The sequence below is a fragment of the Ostrea edulis genome, chromosome 4 (assembly GCF_947568905.1).
Source record: "Ostrea edulis chromosome 4, xbOstEdul1.1, whole genome shotgun sequence".
Classification (NCBI taxonomy): domain Eukaryota; kingdom Metazoa; phylum Mollusca; class Bivalvia; order Ostreida; family Ostreidae; genus Ostrea; species Ostrea edulis.
The window spans coordinates 81,078,257-81,094,756 of record NC_079167.1 but is presented as its reverse complement, the minus strand read 5'-3'; the positions used below and the strand labels follow the sequence as shown (position 1 = coordinate 81,094,756).

Here is a 16,500-nt window from a genome sequence, read left to right as displayed (position 1 = left end):
TTTCTCATTTTTAGAAAAAAAAACACCATTGTTTTTAACCCCCCCCTTTGCCCCAGGGTAAAATTGAAATTTTCGAAACCCCCCTATTGAACATTTACAGGACACCACCTATCATATTCCAAAAGATCAATAGGATACATCTTAAAATAAAAGAGGAGTTTGAGAAAGAAGAAAGTGTGACAGACAGACGGACGAACGGGGATAACAACAATATACCCGAACTCTCTTTAGAAAGTGTGGGTATACCAAGAAACCGACAGGTCATGGCTGATTGGCTGATGTTTGGTCCATAGAGAGAGGAACACTCATTTAACGCTTGAGTTGAATATCCTGAATTTGGCGCAGGTTCGCAATGTCTTGTCTTCCCAAAATGACTGTGTGATTGCGAATGTACTTTAGAATGTTCTTTTCGATCTTTGGGGTCTACTTCTGTTCCTTCTGAAGAACAAATTACACGTTTAAGGTAGGACACATATGGTTTTGGAGTTTATTTGGAGTTTATGTGGAGTCCTATCTTTTATAACTGTGTCAAGGCTTGCAATTTCATTTGATGAAAGGTGAAGATAACGAACAGTAATCAATCTAAAACTTTTATGAGGAATACAAATTAAAAAGTTGGGCAAAAATGGACTCCTGGATATACCAGAGGTGGGATCAGGTGATTAGGAGGAGTAAGCATCCCCTGTCGACCTGTCACACCAGCCGTGAGCCCTATATCTTGATCAGGTAAACGGAGGTATCGTAGTCAAAATCAGTGTGCCACGAACGGCCTAACAATAGGCATGAAACACGTCAGACAGTATTTGACCCAATGATAGGTTGTATTAGCAAACTAGATCATCATACATATGTAACGACCATAGAATTTGCGAAATGCTGATTTCAAATAAGACTGTTGGAATCCTTGTACCATCAACATGTTTGTCGGTAGCCTGCTTCGATTTGAAAACTGACCATAAGCAGAACAAGCTCTAGCGTATCGAAGTATTTGAGAGATGTAAACACCATATTTAGGTGATAATGGAATATTGCTACATAAATATGGGAAGTTGACGATGGAGGAGCTGAAATCATCCCTTTTGTCATAAAGTTGAGTTGTTAGTTTGCCGTTGATATCTACTTTCAATAAAATATCTAAGTATGAAGCAGAAGTGGACAACTCTCTGGTGTCTTTTATTTCGAGTTCACTGGAATATATTGATTCGAGACATGAATGAAAATTATTATTGTTAATAGATAACACATCGTCGATATATCATAATGTCGAATTGAAGGCCATAACAATATATATTTTCTTCTCACGTAGAGGTTTCTGAATAAATTCTGCTTCATGGGAATATAAAAACAGATCAGCTAACAAAGGAGCACAATTGATGCCCATGGGGATGTCAAAAAGTGTAGTCAATAATTCATCGTGAGGAATGGTCGTGTAAAGAGTTGAAAAGTCATACGTTTTGATGTTGTTGATTTGAGAAAAGCCTTGTGATTTGAAGTTTACTAAAAGTTCTTTAGAATTTTTAAGAATCCACATTTGATTTACACCACTTTTGGCATATGTAGTCACACAGTACGTTTGAAGTTTCTCCTTCACCGCTGTTAATATTTTCGTGAGAAGCAAAGATAGGGGCTTGGTAGAACATTTACTGGATTCAGCAATGTATCTTTGTAAGGGTTTTGATGAAATTTAGGAATACAATATAGATATGGTAATTCATATTGATGTAATGTGAGTATTGACAATAACGGAATAAGTGACATACATTATCCGTAAAGTCAAGGTTGTCGATAGCTGATTGTAATATCCATCGTATACTCATGGACTGTTGTAGAATGTTTTGCTAACCAAGTTTATCACTATAGAAATACTAAAAGGAATGGAGAAAGTAAACATCCCTGTCTGACACCAGCAGTTACAGATAAAAGAAAGTTCTCATTGTGTTCCAGCATGAATGATTTGTAATGTGAATCCGCTGTAGAGTTTTTGTATAGTTGATATGATATTCCGAGAACTGTTTCCATACTACCTAGGGATTTACCACAACACTTGGTATTAAATTAAGTGAAACAAATAAGATATAATGATATTAGAAATTCTGTTTTGTGGTCATTGATAATTTTAGAATGACTATCTAATCAACACTGAACGCAGTAGCTTAATGGTAGAGCGTTGGCTTCGTAGCAATGAGGTCGTGAGTTCGAGCCCAGCTCGTGCAATGACTGCGGCAAATCTAAGACGTAAACATAGGTATGAAATTGCTCGTTCGCCAAATCATGAGCATTTAGAAGTGAGCATGACAGTCTTTCGGAAATGACCTTTAAAATGATATCTTGCGTCGCGCCAGACAATGGAACGTTAAATTACTCCCAATGCTACGACCGTAAGCGCTAAGCATATGTCTAAAGAGGTATGGCAATTTCGCTGACGAAATGGCCGACTCAGAAATTTAAAGGGAAAACACCGGTTTTCAATATTAGACTGATGTGTTATTTTTAAATATAAGGCCAACGTTTTTAATGTTTCATTAACCAAGATAAATAACTGTTGCAGTTTAGCATGACTGACATTTATATGAGTCGTTCTTTGATCAAACAACCATGTTTATATGTGGAATGAACTGTGCAATATTTTCGTAGGTGCATTCATATCACACAATAACCATTTTACATATGGCATCACTTTAATTCAAGCTCACTCTCTTTTTCTGACATGACAGCAGCACCCTTAATACATTTCGTCAGTTCATTTGCCTTTGGTTGATAATTCGAGTGTTTAGCTTCGCCTAAACATCATATGACTGTTGCTACATGAGGTTTTATATTTACTTTTGAAGAAGGCAAACTATTTAACAGTTATTTTCCTCCTTTGACCTATTCTTACTTATAACACGCTGTGCATTTGAGCCCCTTTTGTTGTAGTATTCGTTTGACTTTTCGTCACTCATATTACGGGTTGAAAATCCTGTGCACACAGTAATACATGTAGGTTAGTGTAAACAAACTATCAATACGGAGCTACAGTGATCTCAGAATAAATTCCCATTATAAGTCGTAACTTGCATATATTGGAAGATATGATGAAAATTACTAATATTTGTTTGAATATATGTATCACATAAAAAAAAACTCGAAAACGCCCCCCCCCCCCCACACACACACAGAAATAAAGAGCAAGAAAAAAAAAATAACTGTAAGATTACCGAGCACATAAACCACCAGGCCACCCAGGCATGTGAATTTAATGGTTTCACGTTTGACAGGTTGCTAAATTTCGAGGTAAATTTTGAGAACGATTAAAAAAACATTTTAGTCATTTTCAACATGAAGGCCACCTTAAACCAAAATTTCTCAAATGGGATTATGTGCAGTCAGTGTTTTATTTCTGGTTTAGGGTGGCTTTTGCAACATTTTGCATTTTTGAAAGTCCTGTTACGTTACATCTACTATAATGTTCTATATAATCACGGCGATGTTTATGCTTATCAAATAAAGATACTATCAACATATTATAAATTAACATTCTATAGTAGAATATTTGTAAAAATGATATTCATGTAGGCGCTATTCTTCTTTGTGGTATTTTACCTACAACTAGTGACGTCTCAACGTGAGGGGAAAATTCTCGACGGGACGTAAAACAAATAACCAATCAACCAACTAATCAAAATGGGAACGCGCTTAGGTCAATGAATGCGCAAAAAAGGGAGTAAAATATCTGTATCATGAAAGATGAAGATAACGAACAGTGATCAATCTCATAACTCCTATAAGCAATACAAAGTACATAGTTGGGCAAACACGGACCCCTGGAAATACCAGAGGTGGGATCATGTGCCTATTAGGAGTAAGCATCCCCTGTCGATCGGTGACACCCGCCGTGAGCCCTATATCTTTATCAGGTAAACCGTATTTATCCGTTATCCGTATTTAAAATCAGTGTGCCAAGAACGGCCTAACAATCGGTATGAAACATGTCAGACAACATTTAACCCAATGATAGGTTGTATTGACGAACTAGATCGATATAACGACCATAGAATTTGCGAAATGCTGACTTCAGTTGAGACTGTTGAAAGCTGAAATCATCCCGTTTGTAATACAGTTGAGTTGTCAGTTTGCCGTTAATGTCTACTTTCAATAAAATATCTAAGTATGAAGCAGAAGTGGACGACTCTGTGGTGTCTTTTATTTCGAGCTCACAGGGATATATCGAATCGACATATGAATGAAAGTTATCATTGTTAATAGACAAAACGTCGTCGATATATCTAAATTTCGAATTGAAGGCCACAGCAAGAGATTTCTTCTTCTCGCTTAAGTTTTTGAAAAAATTCTGCTTCATATGAATATAGAAACAGGTCAGCTAACAAAGGAACACAATTCGTGCCCATGGGAATTCCAACAGACTGTTGGAAGACCTGATCACCAAAGACCACGAAGATATTGTCACGGAGGAGCTCTAGAATATTTTTTATTTCAACTTCAGAGTACTTGTCGTGGAAGTCTATAGGGAAGGTTTTAATTCTACCGTGTTGCAATTACTTATTGCTTTGAATTTTCGCATGAATATTAAGCCTCGGTATCTTAAATTTATAACACGTTTAATATAGATAAATAGGATGGTTTTATCACTTAGTGACAGGTACGCGGCATTGGAAGTGAAAGACACACGTCTATCGTGATGAAGAATCCTCACCATGATGGCCCTGAGCGACACACATTGGTCAATATTGCAGTATTTCACCTACAGTGGGTGACGTCTCTTAACTCTTCACGAACAAAAACTCAAATGGAACGTTTTGTTTGTTTTTACAACTCTTAGAGAATATGTCGAGAGTCACCAGCTGCATGTGAAGTGCCACAAACTTATATGTGAGAAGGAACTCATTGATATCAGTTATATAATGTTCAATCTATTCGCAGGTTCTATCCAGTACAGTGCCATCTAGTGCTGACTGTGTTACTATTTAAAGCAAACCGATTGCACGGTCAATTACAAGGAAGAAGTTATGATAATGTTTCAAATCGAATTTATTTGCCAGTGGGAAGTGTTGATTAATACCTACATGATCACCTTGTTTTCATTTCTTCTCTGTTTTCTTATATAGCATTTCCATAAAAAATGGAAAGCAGGTAAGATTTTTTGCCCTGGGGGAAAGTGTATCCTAATATAGAATTTCCCCTTGCCAAAAGTTAGTGTAGCTTTCCCCATTGGCGGAAATCCGCCATGGTCTAAAATTTTCCCAATCTCCAGATTGTCATGGAATCATTTCTGGGTACTATTACATCCAAATTTATATGGTCAGGGATATATATAAGTTCAGACGCATGGATACACAAACAGATCGAGGCTGAAAGAAGTATAACGAATATTTCCTTCATAGTGAACATCATTAGTTTCAATATGAATAAAATCCCTAAAATTAATTATAAAACCTGTTATATTTTGTTGTAACTTCTGTGAATCGAATTACCAAGTAGATATTTTACAATCATTCTAAAGGGGAAACATTTACTATGATAGTATATGTCTCCCTATATTACTATTGCTAATGGTTGTAGGGGTACCACATGGAGACTCAAGGGGGTGAAGTCACTGTTTAGATCTCAATACGCATTAGATATTGGGTGATCCAATAAATTCAAATTAATCAAACGATAGAAAACAATGCAGACTATCATATATAGTACCATTAAAAAGGGATCAGTGAGTCTCTGGGGGCAATTAGACCCACCAGAAAGTCCCCAATTCGACATCTCACTGCTTCATAAAAAAGTTTAGTAAGCACTTTTAAAATCTTTGAAAAGTCCACTAAACTAATATTGAGGCAATGTAGTCAATTATTTGGAATATCATTCGCCATCATTTTGGCGTTATAGGGGTACCACCTGTGACCTCCAGATATTGGGTCATTTGTCAGATCTCTAATCTCTATCAGATATAGCGTGATCAAAGGAACCTTTAACTTTATGTTCTTATTAGATGTAAAATTCGGAACTTTCGGGTGAACGAATTTCCCCAAATGTTTTATGTTAGTCTACATTGTTATCTATATCTTGATCATTTTTGTTTCAATTACGTCATATCAAAAAATTCTAGAGATCTGAAAAGTGACCCCACTCTCAAGAGGCCTTATGTGGTACCCCTGCAACCCAAACAGAAGGCGCGAAATAATAACCCAAGGGGTTACCTACCTTGCTTCGGTAACTTCTTTCGTGGACTTTTCAAATATAATTAAAAATGTAGACGAACCTATAGAGGTATGAGGACAATTGTGCTTACCTGAAAGTTAATATTAATTTCAAATCTTGTTATAGTCATAATGGAGGCTAATAACCACTAAATCGTTAAATTGGTCGCATGTGGGAGTTCAACAAAGGGGAAAACAGAACTGTGCAACTTGAAAATTGATTTCAGGACAAATGCTGTCATATACTAAGTTGCATAAAACGAAAAGGAAGAGGATATTCCGTATTGGAAATAATATCATTGAAGTAAGTTATGTATAATATTTTACAGAGGATGGATAATAAATCCGGAAAACATTGAATAGGTATTGCCAGATGTTAGTGTATTCGAGTCGAAAGGATGGTCTGTTTGACACCATACAAGATCGCTTGTGTCCAGTTCTAAAATAATTGAACCAGTTCTTCTTAGGTATTGCTGCGTGTTGCTATCTAGAAATGTTACGGCAACGGATACGGAATTCTTGATGATTTGAACATGTAGTGTATGATCGCTGGATTGTGGAGGGGAGGTCAATTCCAAGGCAAAGTGGTAGATTCCTGGGTATGGGGCTGTGAACACACCGTTATTTGCACTGTAATTTTCACCAATGTTAAGCTTTACATTGTCAAAGATGATGTGGTACCTATCTTGTGGATTGACTACGTCGTGACTCAGTTCAGCAACGAAGGCTACGTTAGACCTCTGTATTTCTAAAAGTACAAAATAGAAATAATGAAAACTAGTAATCAAATCTATTCATAGCGACTGATGCACAGGTTTAACGACCTTGATAACAAAATTCAAAACACGAGGATTATGGCGTGTAAAACGTTGCAATATTATACAAATCTTCAATTATATTTGATAATCTTTATATTTATATGCAAAAGTTTTGATTTCTGTTCAATGTTCTTGTTATTGGTATTCGATAATCTTGTTATTTATTCTCAATAAGTCTTGATTTATATTCGAGAATCTTGATATTTATACGCGAAAAGTTTGATTTATATTCAATGAAAGGTGAAGATAACGAACAGTGATCAATCTCATAACTCCTATAAGCAATACAAATTAGATAGTTGGGCAAACACGGACTCCTGGACACACCAGATGTGGGACCAGGTGCCTAGGAGGAGTAAGCATCCCCTGTTGACCGGTCACACCCGCCGTTAGCCCTATATCTTGATCAGGTAAACGGAGTTATCCGCAGTCAAAATCAGTGTGCCAAGAACGGCTTAACAATCGGTATGAAACACGTCAGACAGCATTTGACCAAATGCGAGGTTGTATTGACGAACTAGATCGTTATAACGACCATAGAATTTACGAAATGTTGACTTCAATCGAGACTGTTGAAACCCCTGTACCATCAACTTGTTGGTCAGTAGCTTGCCTCGATTTAAAAACTGACTATACACAGAACAAGCTCTTGCATATCGAATCAGTTGAGATATATAAACACCATATGCAGGTGATAATGGAATATTGCTACATAAATATGGGAAGCTGACGATGGAGAAACTGAAATCATCCCGTTTATTATAAAGTTGAGTTGTTAGTTTGCCATTAATATCTACTTTCTATAAAATATCTAAGTATGAAGCAGAAATGGACGACTGTGTGTTGTTTTTTATTTCGAGCGCGCAGGGATATATAGAATCGACATATGAATGGAAATAATTATTGTCAATAGATAAAACGTCGTCGATATCTTTAAATGTCGAGCTGCTGGTCACAGCAAGAAATATTTTCTTCTCATGTAGAAGCCTTTGAATAAACCCTGCTTGATAAGAATATAAAACCGGTCTAATATAATTTTTACGTTATATCCGTAAGTGATTAAATCAAGACGGTGGTGTACTTACTGTTAAACTGTGTGTTTAGGCTGGTCTGTTTATTTGAGGTGGAATTCACTGTCGACTGTAAGTTTTTCTGGCTGTTTGCCAGGCTGACTAAACTAGCCCTCAAACTCTTTATTTTCTCTTTATTTGTGGTTTGGTTACGTTTCACAGCGTCCAACATGTTTGATAAAACGTTTTGCTTCTCTCGGAAGTGCCGCTGAAGTTGAAAAATATCAGATTGATTTGACGTTATATCGGTCAATGAGGTTTGGACATCTCGAAGTGCGTCTAGCACTTTTTGTATATCTAGGTTGTGCTTGGAGTCAAGGTTGTAAATGCTCAATAGGGCTCCCCTGATTTGGGTTGAGATATCTTGGAATCGTTTTGGGTCGGAGTTGTAATCTTGGAGTAGTTTCTGATTTGTTTCGTTCATGGTGTCTTGCAGATGTCTTAGTTCCGCAATCCTCTCCTTTTCTTCGCTGTATTCCACCTGTAGTAGATATCGTTGCCTTTTTTCGTCAGCAAGCTGTTTTTCCAATGCGTTTAATCTCTCGAACATACTTGGACCTTGCGTTTGATTAAGGTTGAGTAGAAGTCCTTTCGTTCCTAGCAAGAATGCTACAAGGATATAAACATGTGTATGTGTTTCCATGTTAAACAACTTGCATGTGGGAAATGTACTAAACCGTCTCAAAAGAGTAAGATAGAGAGCTTCCCGTGTAAATTGAAAGATTAAGAGATTGTTCAAGTTTTATACCCTAGTGAATCATTCTGCTATCATCCTTTTCTCGAGATAAAAAATCTTTTGGAAAGATATATCTCCTTGTCACTGTTACATTCTCACGACATTTAAACTGCTCAGTATTGCAAAATGTTAGAACAAGATTAGATATATTCATTTTAAAGATTAGGTATCACAACGTTAACAAATCTCAAGGTTTAGATTTACAAAAAATTCCGACATAAAGCATACTTCCAATCCAAACAATAGGATATAAATATTAACCGCGTCCAATCTCAAATATGAGATAAGTAACAATTATCAATCTCATAAATCCTATAAATAATACAAAAACTGAGAACAATGCAAAAACGAACCCATGGAAACACGAGAGGGGGGTGGGGGTGGCAGGTGCCCGTTTCACAAAGATTTGCCAAGATATGTCGTAAGACATAACTTTAGGTATGCTGTTTTCTCTCGATTATCCTGTCTAGGGGCTCTTCAGTGTATTGGAACATCCACCCACCAGTCCGTGAACGAGGCAGTCCAGCGAGAAGGACCCATTCACTTTTTCTGCAATTTCCACGGCTATTAAAGTACTGCAGGATTTGCATGACTCAACCCAGGTTCATTGTTTTCTCTCAGTTTGTCTATGAAAAGTCAAAATTACAACAAGAATAACGAAAGTTTGTGTTTTTATTATCAAGATAGAAAATATCCGTCGTTTACACACATGATAATTTATGTTTGATTACGAATAAGAAATAATTTAGAAAAGAAATAGTAATCTTACCTTGAAATGGCCGAAAGGGGGAGAAGGGGAAAGTTTAATCCGCAGACCAACAAGTAAAAGGCCCCGAATGACTGATAGCAGTCGAATTTACTGTTTTAGACAATATAATTTAAATAACAAAGGGGTAAGATATCTGCAGCTATAAAATAATGAATGCAGACTATGAATGTAAAAACATACAAATTTATTAATTTCCTTCATTTTAAGATGAATTAAATTTTATTTAATTGACAACTAGATACATATATAAAACATGGTATACATATATAATGATTAAAACAATTAGAGAGCGTCCTATACCATAAAAATTACTCTAGGGAGCTTAACATTAAGGTATGATATGAATGTACAATACAAAGTAAAAAAATATATATAAAAGCAAAACACACATTGATTAGAAATATATAAAATATACATCGAAACCAACGGGAGATAATATAACAGTTTCATATTCCTGTAAATTTTATCAAGCTCACAGTACTATTTGGTAAATACTGTAATAGACATATGTATAAAGTTCAAAACTTGATTTTGCTGATAGTAAAACAATATATTTTTTCTTGTAAATATCAAAATAGTCTTCAAGTACATGCAATTAGAAAAATAGTAACGGACAGAATTGTGGTTGAAAAGTACTTGCTGCTACGAAACTGTAGATATGATGAATATGAAAGTCACTGAGAGAAAATTTGAAATATGAAAATTTATGATTAGTAAGTAGGTCTATATGTACTTTTTCATCGAATAGGTTTGTGCTTTTTTTGTGTTTGATCAATAGATATATTATATCTAGATCCATTATACTTATCAAAATCTGTTACCAAGAAAATAATACTTATGTACCTCTCTCTATCCCTCCCCCTCTCTCTCTCCTGAAAAAGATGTTTACATCATACATATACTTACATAAAAGAATAAGGTAACTATGAAATGTAGACAGTATTTGAGTTAATGTTATTGAGTTCGTATTTCAAAATGAATTTAATATGTTGTGAAAATATCCATGTAACCTATCTCTCATATGTATGCAACAGTGTTGTATGTGTGAAGTAAAAATTTTGTAAATAAAAAAATTATTAAAAAAAGATAATATAATTAATTTTTAAGTTACAGCGTACTATGCAGTGAAAATCAAACGAGAAAAAAACATTAAGAAGATTTAGAAATTTGCATTAAAACGGTCAATGACAAAATCTGGAATGTGTAAAAAGGTTAAAAGTCAGGCATAGTAATTTTAAAAAGTGGGGTTTTAGCAGTTAAAAACACGTTTATGTATTGGGCATCTTTAACATGCTTGGGAAGGTCGTTCCTGAAAATGGCTGCAGCCCAACTGAGCGTGCGTTCTCCAGAAACTGATCCTGCGTTTCTATCTCCTATCGTATCCTCCTCTTGTGCCCCTGTCTCTTTCTATCTTTATCTTTGATGGTAGCTAGTATGGGGATCTTTCTACCCTGGGGGTTGACAAACTGGATATTGTTCTTTTCATAACTTGCGTTCGGTAACATCTCTCCCTTATGTTCTTCAGGGATGCGATGCAATTTGATAAGATGGTATTTCAGTTCCTGTTACCTTGCAAATCATGTTTAGAAGGCTTTCAATCTTTTTCTATTATTTTCAGAATGGGTCCTATAATGTTATCATTCTAAACCCGGATAAAGAAACATACTATTGTTATCCATTCCTTATTAGTAATAATAGTGATAAGAATGTGCTAATTGAATTCATTGTAACAATCTAAATTCAACTTGCTTGCGAAAAAAATGTGTTAAAATTGATCACTTTCCTTTGTTGTTCAAAATTTACTTTGCTTTGTTCTTGTTTTTGTTGTCTTTCATTTTTTTTTAATTTGCATTCCGTTTTCTTGAACATCCGGTACCTGGTAGTTTTGGAGCTCAGAATAATCGACAGTGTTAACAGAAACACATCTTAATAGTAAGTTTGATCATGGGCAAGATTTACAGCAAACTCCCTCAAGTGTCTACTTATCCTTTGTAACCAATTAATGTGAAACGACATTTTGTGAAAATCGATAAAATAGTGTCTCTAGATTTGAGAAGTACAGGGTTCTGCTGCAACATCATGGATGTTTTAAATCAATGCAATAGTTATGATGAGTCATTAATTCTTAAGAGTGTTGTCTTGCAAAATCTTATTTAAGATCAGCAATCTATTGATTGAGAGAGAGCGAGAGAGAGAGAGAGAGAGAGAGAGAGAGAGAGAGAGAGAGAGAGAGAGAACTGAAGAAGATAAAGTGGTCAAGCCGGAATTAGAGAAAAAGATACTTTGGCATTAACTTGAGAAAATGAGAGCTACGTCAGAATTTGAATTACAGCAGTTAGAAATTTCAAGTGGGGGTAGAGGGTTGGACATTGGTCAAGGTTATGTCAAGCCTACAGCAACAAACTTTTCCATTTTGATTGTATAAAGACAAGATATTTAGCTATCTCCTTAGATTCGAAAGGTACACTGAGGCTCAAATTTGGGTTGAATCGGTATGGGGTTTAAAAAGTGCTCCTTTAAAGGGGAAAGCTCTAGATATTTATGCTCTTAAGCCGTGAAATATATGAAACTTAAGACCGCTTTACTTCTACGGTTTGAATTGACTGACGACGGTTTTTATATAAAATTTAGATCGTGCAGACCTAATACTTTTGAAATGTTTTCTCGGTTTTCAGCATGGCTTAGCAGTTATTATGATCGATGGATAGAAATGACGAAAACCTCAGAAATATACTATGGTTTATACGATCTAATGTTACCTGATCAGTGTATTCATGTTTGTGAGAGGACATCAGTCTTAACAAGATGTATGAACTAGCTGATCAGTACAAAGATACGGAGGATCTCAGTGCAATACAGACTACTAGTAAGAGTAGAGCTATTCAAAAGAAGCACAAAGTGAGCTCAAAGTAAGATATAACCGACTCCAAAGACAAAAAATTCAGGTTTGCTCCCAAAAATGAACGGAAACGTTTTAAATGTCAAAGAGTAGGTCATACCGCTTCTGAATGTTGGTGAGATGATATGAATTGTGCACCTAAAATATTTCAGATGAGTGACAACCAACATGTTTTGTAAGTACGATTCCGAACGATTCTGTGGTAGATTCAAGAGTATGTAGACCATCTACTATCCTGACGTCAGCATATCAAAAAAACTACAAGTTCTATTATGCCAATATCTATGTTGATGGGAAATCAGCGACGGTATTGAGGGAGTGTATTATTAAAAAAGGTACAGTGACAGATATGATTTCCTAGCTGGTAAGGAACAAATATGCATATTAGCTGATGGTCACAGTTCCCATAGCAGAGATGCACATTGACATCCCATATCTTAAAGGGTTACATGAAGTACGGTGCATGTCTATGACCTTACTGTTGGTAATGTACCCGACGCAAAACCTCCTGATAACATTGATCAAAATTGGCAGGTAAACGCTGTGAAGACAAGATCGCAAATGAAAAACAAATATCAGCCTTACTCTACTCTTAAGGTTCCCAGAAGTATTGTTGATACAGTAGAACCATAAACTATGGAGCTGACACAGCTGATGAGGATCCTACATTATCAAGACTACGTGAGTATGCTGAGGAAAACGTAATTCATGTGAGAAAGAACAGAAAGGTTACTTGGTGTCAGAAACATGATCTTTTGTTTAGATAATTTTCCGTGAGCGACCCTTGCATCCACTCCTGGTTGCTCGTCATGATAGAACATCAGATTACTTTAATTAACTTATGATCTTATAGATTGGTTATATTGTGACACTAGAAATTTAGGTTGTCCTTCGGCTATCAAAAGAGCCAAGTTAAAATAGGAAAATATTCATAGTTAACACAATCTCATGCACTGACCGAGAAACCATATCGACTAATATATAATAGGTCTTTTTAAAGGTACATAATTTCCAGACATTATCTTATATTGAATTCAAACAGTACGTAAAAGAACCTTCTTGCATTTCAATAAAAACATGTAAATTATAGCGAAAAGGACGATTCCGGACACTAACGTAAAGGGGGAAACCTTACTATATATCCAGTATTCCAGGGGTGAAGTCTCGCTATGAGTGAAGTCTCACTATGGGGAAAGTCTCACTATGGGGGAAGTCTCACTATATAATATCGGCATTAATAGTGAAAGTATTGGGTCTTTCGATACCTTAAATACGGAGGTCATGTGTCATGCGCTACGACCATAAGCGCCATGCAGGTCAACATTTGAGCTAGCACTTCATCTAACGTCTCTACCTGAGTGAAAAATACTTCATCGCGACGTGACACAAAATATAAAAAGGACGGTAATACCCGCACGCAAGTGTTTGCCTTTATATTTACTCTTCGTCGTACTTGTGGAATTAGCAGGAAGCCACAATAGTAGCTGCATATGTTAAGATGCATGAATATTCTGTTAGGCAAGTGCCCTTTGGTCATTCAAATACCTATTCTATAATTCTTGAGATATATCTAAAACAATTGAGGTATTGACCCCTAAATCATACATATCCCTGCTGCATATATCAAGATGCAGTGAGAATTCTGATGGGCAAGTGCCCAAGGGTCATCCCAATCTCCCTCATATTTGATTGTTCAAATTTCTTTAAAATGGTTGAGATTCTAACCCCTAAAGCAAATGTATACTTGTTGCACATGTTGCATTACACTGAGTACCAGGTATTTGTTCGTCGTTTTTCCACCCTATTTGTCGATAGCGAATATTTCCTTCAAAGTGAACATAATAAAATTTGATATGAATAGAATTGAAAGTAATTATTAAACCTGATATATTTTGTTGTAATTTATGTGAGTCGAATTAACAGGTGGACATTGTACAATCACTCTGAAATATTTACCATGATAGCAAATGTATCCCTATATTACTATTGCTAATGGTTGTAGGGGTACCACCTGGGGCCTCGTGTGGACGGGATTACTGTTCAGATCTCAGAATTAATTAAATATTGGATTATCAAGAAGAAAAAAACCAAATTAGAAAACAATGCAAATTTTTATATATAGGACGTTAAAAGGATCAAAGAGTCTTTGGCGACAATTAGAATCACGTGAGAGTTTCTGATTTTACATCTCACCAGGTCATACTAAAGATTAGCAATCATTTACTCTCTGACAAGTTCAATAAACTATCATTGCCACAACGTAGTTTATCCTTTTGGGCTATCATATTCCGCCATCAGTTTGGGGCTGTAGCGGTACCTCATGAAACCTCCATATGCTGTGGGTCATTTTTCAGATCTCTATATTTATCAAATATGGCGTGATCAAATGAACCTTTGAATTATGTTCTTATACATTGGAACATTAAGGACTCTCGAATAAGCGCCTTTGCTCACCCGACCCTTTTAGAAAATTTATGGACTAGTCTACATTGTTATCTATCTCTTGATCAATTTTGTTACGAGTATTTAAAAATTATAGAGATCTGAAAAGTGACCCAACCCTGGGGAGGCCATAAGTGGTACCCCTATAACCCAGCCAAGAAGAGGGCTGGAAATGATAATCCATGGGGTCGCCTACCTTGCCTCGATACTCCTTTCGTGGACTCTTAAAAACAAATGAAAATGTAGACAAAGTAATAGAACCCTGTAAAGAGTCAGATCAGCAATTGAAGACAATTGTGCTCACCTAAAAGACACATCGATTTCAAATCTCGTTATGACTTAATCTTTAAAGACTCCACGAAGCAAATACAGTAAAACTCTGATATAGCGAATTTCTGGGGACCCTCCATAAAAATTTGCTATAAGCGTAATTCGCTATACGTGTATAGCGAATTCATAATTCAAATATAACGAATTCGATATAAAACTTTTCTATTCTACATGTATACCAGTTATATAAGAAAGCAGAAATCAATATACTTGCGTTTGTATTGTCTTTAAGAGAAATGAAGCCTATATATTTTCGAGAAGAAATTTTTTTAAACAAGAATTATACACATTGATTTATATATGATAATTTATCTTGATAGATTATTAAGTCATGCAAGAACATGTCGAGAGAGAAATGTCAACAAAAGTTTGCGCAATACATACATGTACAACCTATTGCAATTGTCATTTACTTGTTGCTTTACACAAATAAATGAGTGTACGATAAAATAAATGCAATCAATAATAGTAAACAATACCGACAATATGTTTCCTAAACGTATGTGCAAGTATTGTTTTGCGTTAACAACCTTTCATGAAAAAATACAAACAGAAATGTCGGAATAAGTGTGGATCCTTTATGTCAATGGAAAACGATTGTTAAAAATCACAGAGTTGAAAATGAAAAAAATAAATTCGTTATAAAAAGTAATTTTTACGTTCAATTTTAGTTCAAGGGGAATAGGAATTTACTTCGTTATATCCGTAAATTCGCTACATCCGTGTTTGTTATAGACGCAGATTTTTATATAGAATATATAAAGAATTTGCCGGGGAAATCGTTTTCACTTCGCTATAGCCGTAATTTCGCTATATCCGTGTTCGCTATATTCGAGTTTTACTGTATTGAGGCAAGGTAGGGGGACAGATCTGACTAAGTTCACGATGCCTTTGTTAGATGGGGTTGGAGAGGAGTCATATAGTAGGACGTCCTAGGCTGTTCGTCAGGGGTGCATTTCTGGTATCGAGATCACATGGAGTTCAGGAAGTCACAAAGCAGCTGATGAGTGGTAATCTTTCTCTTGAGAATTGATGATATTCGTGATAAACATTTTAATTTTTGTACGTACTGTATATGTACACATATTCTCAGTCTCTCATAGTATGTTGGATTCTGAGTATGCGAGCGGATCTTACATCTAATTCTAATTAGATTTGGAAAACAGAACCGAGCAACTTGAAAATTACGTGAGGACAATTAATGAAGACAAATGGAGTCCGTTGCAGAAAACAAAAAGGGAAAGGATA

The 16,500-nt window shown here is 35.7% G+C and overlaps 1 protein-coding gene across 1 annotated transcript; it reads right to left on the bottom strand.

Annotated features, from left to right (window-relative positions):
• Positions 1-5,010: 5,010 nt before the first annotated feature.
• On the bottom strand, positions 5,011-8,782 carry LOC125670320 (heavy metal-binding protein HIP-like). The gene is made up of 2 exons (XM_048905412.2): positions 8,092-8,782; positions 5,011-6,936 (listed from the first exon to the last, which is right to left on the bottom strand). Exons 1-2 carry the CDS (start codon positions 8,717-8,719, stop codon positions 6,512-6,514), a joined length of 1,053 nt encoding a protein of 350 aa, XP_048761369.1. The 5' UTR covers positions 8,720-8,782; the 3' UTR covers positions 5,011-6,511.
• Between the last annotated feature and the right edge of the window lie 7,718 nt (positions 8,783-16,500).

Bases quoted from the DNA above. Each gene is read 5' to 3' on its own strand.
- LOC125670320 (XM_048905412.2), bottom strand. From the start codon at position 8,719: ATGGAAACACATACACATGTTTATATCCTTGTAGCATTCTTGCTAGGA. The intron at 6,937-8,091 runs GTAAGTACACCA...TTGTACTTTTAG, and splicing joins CCTAAACACACAGTTTAACA to AAATACAGAGGTCTAACGTA.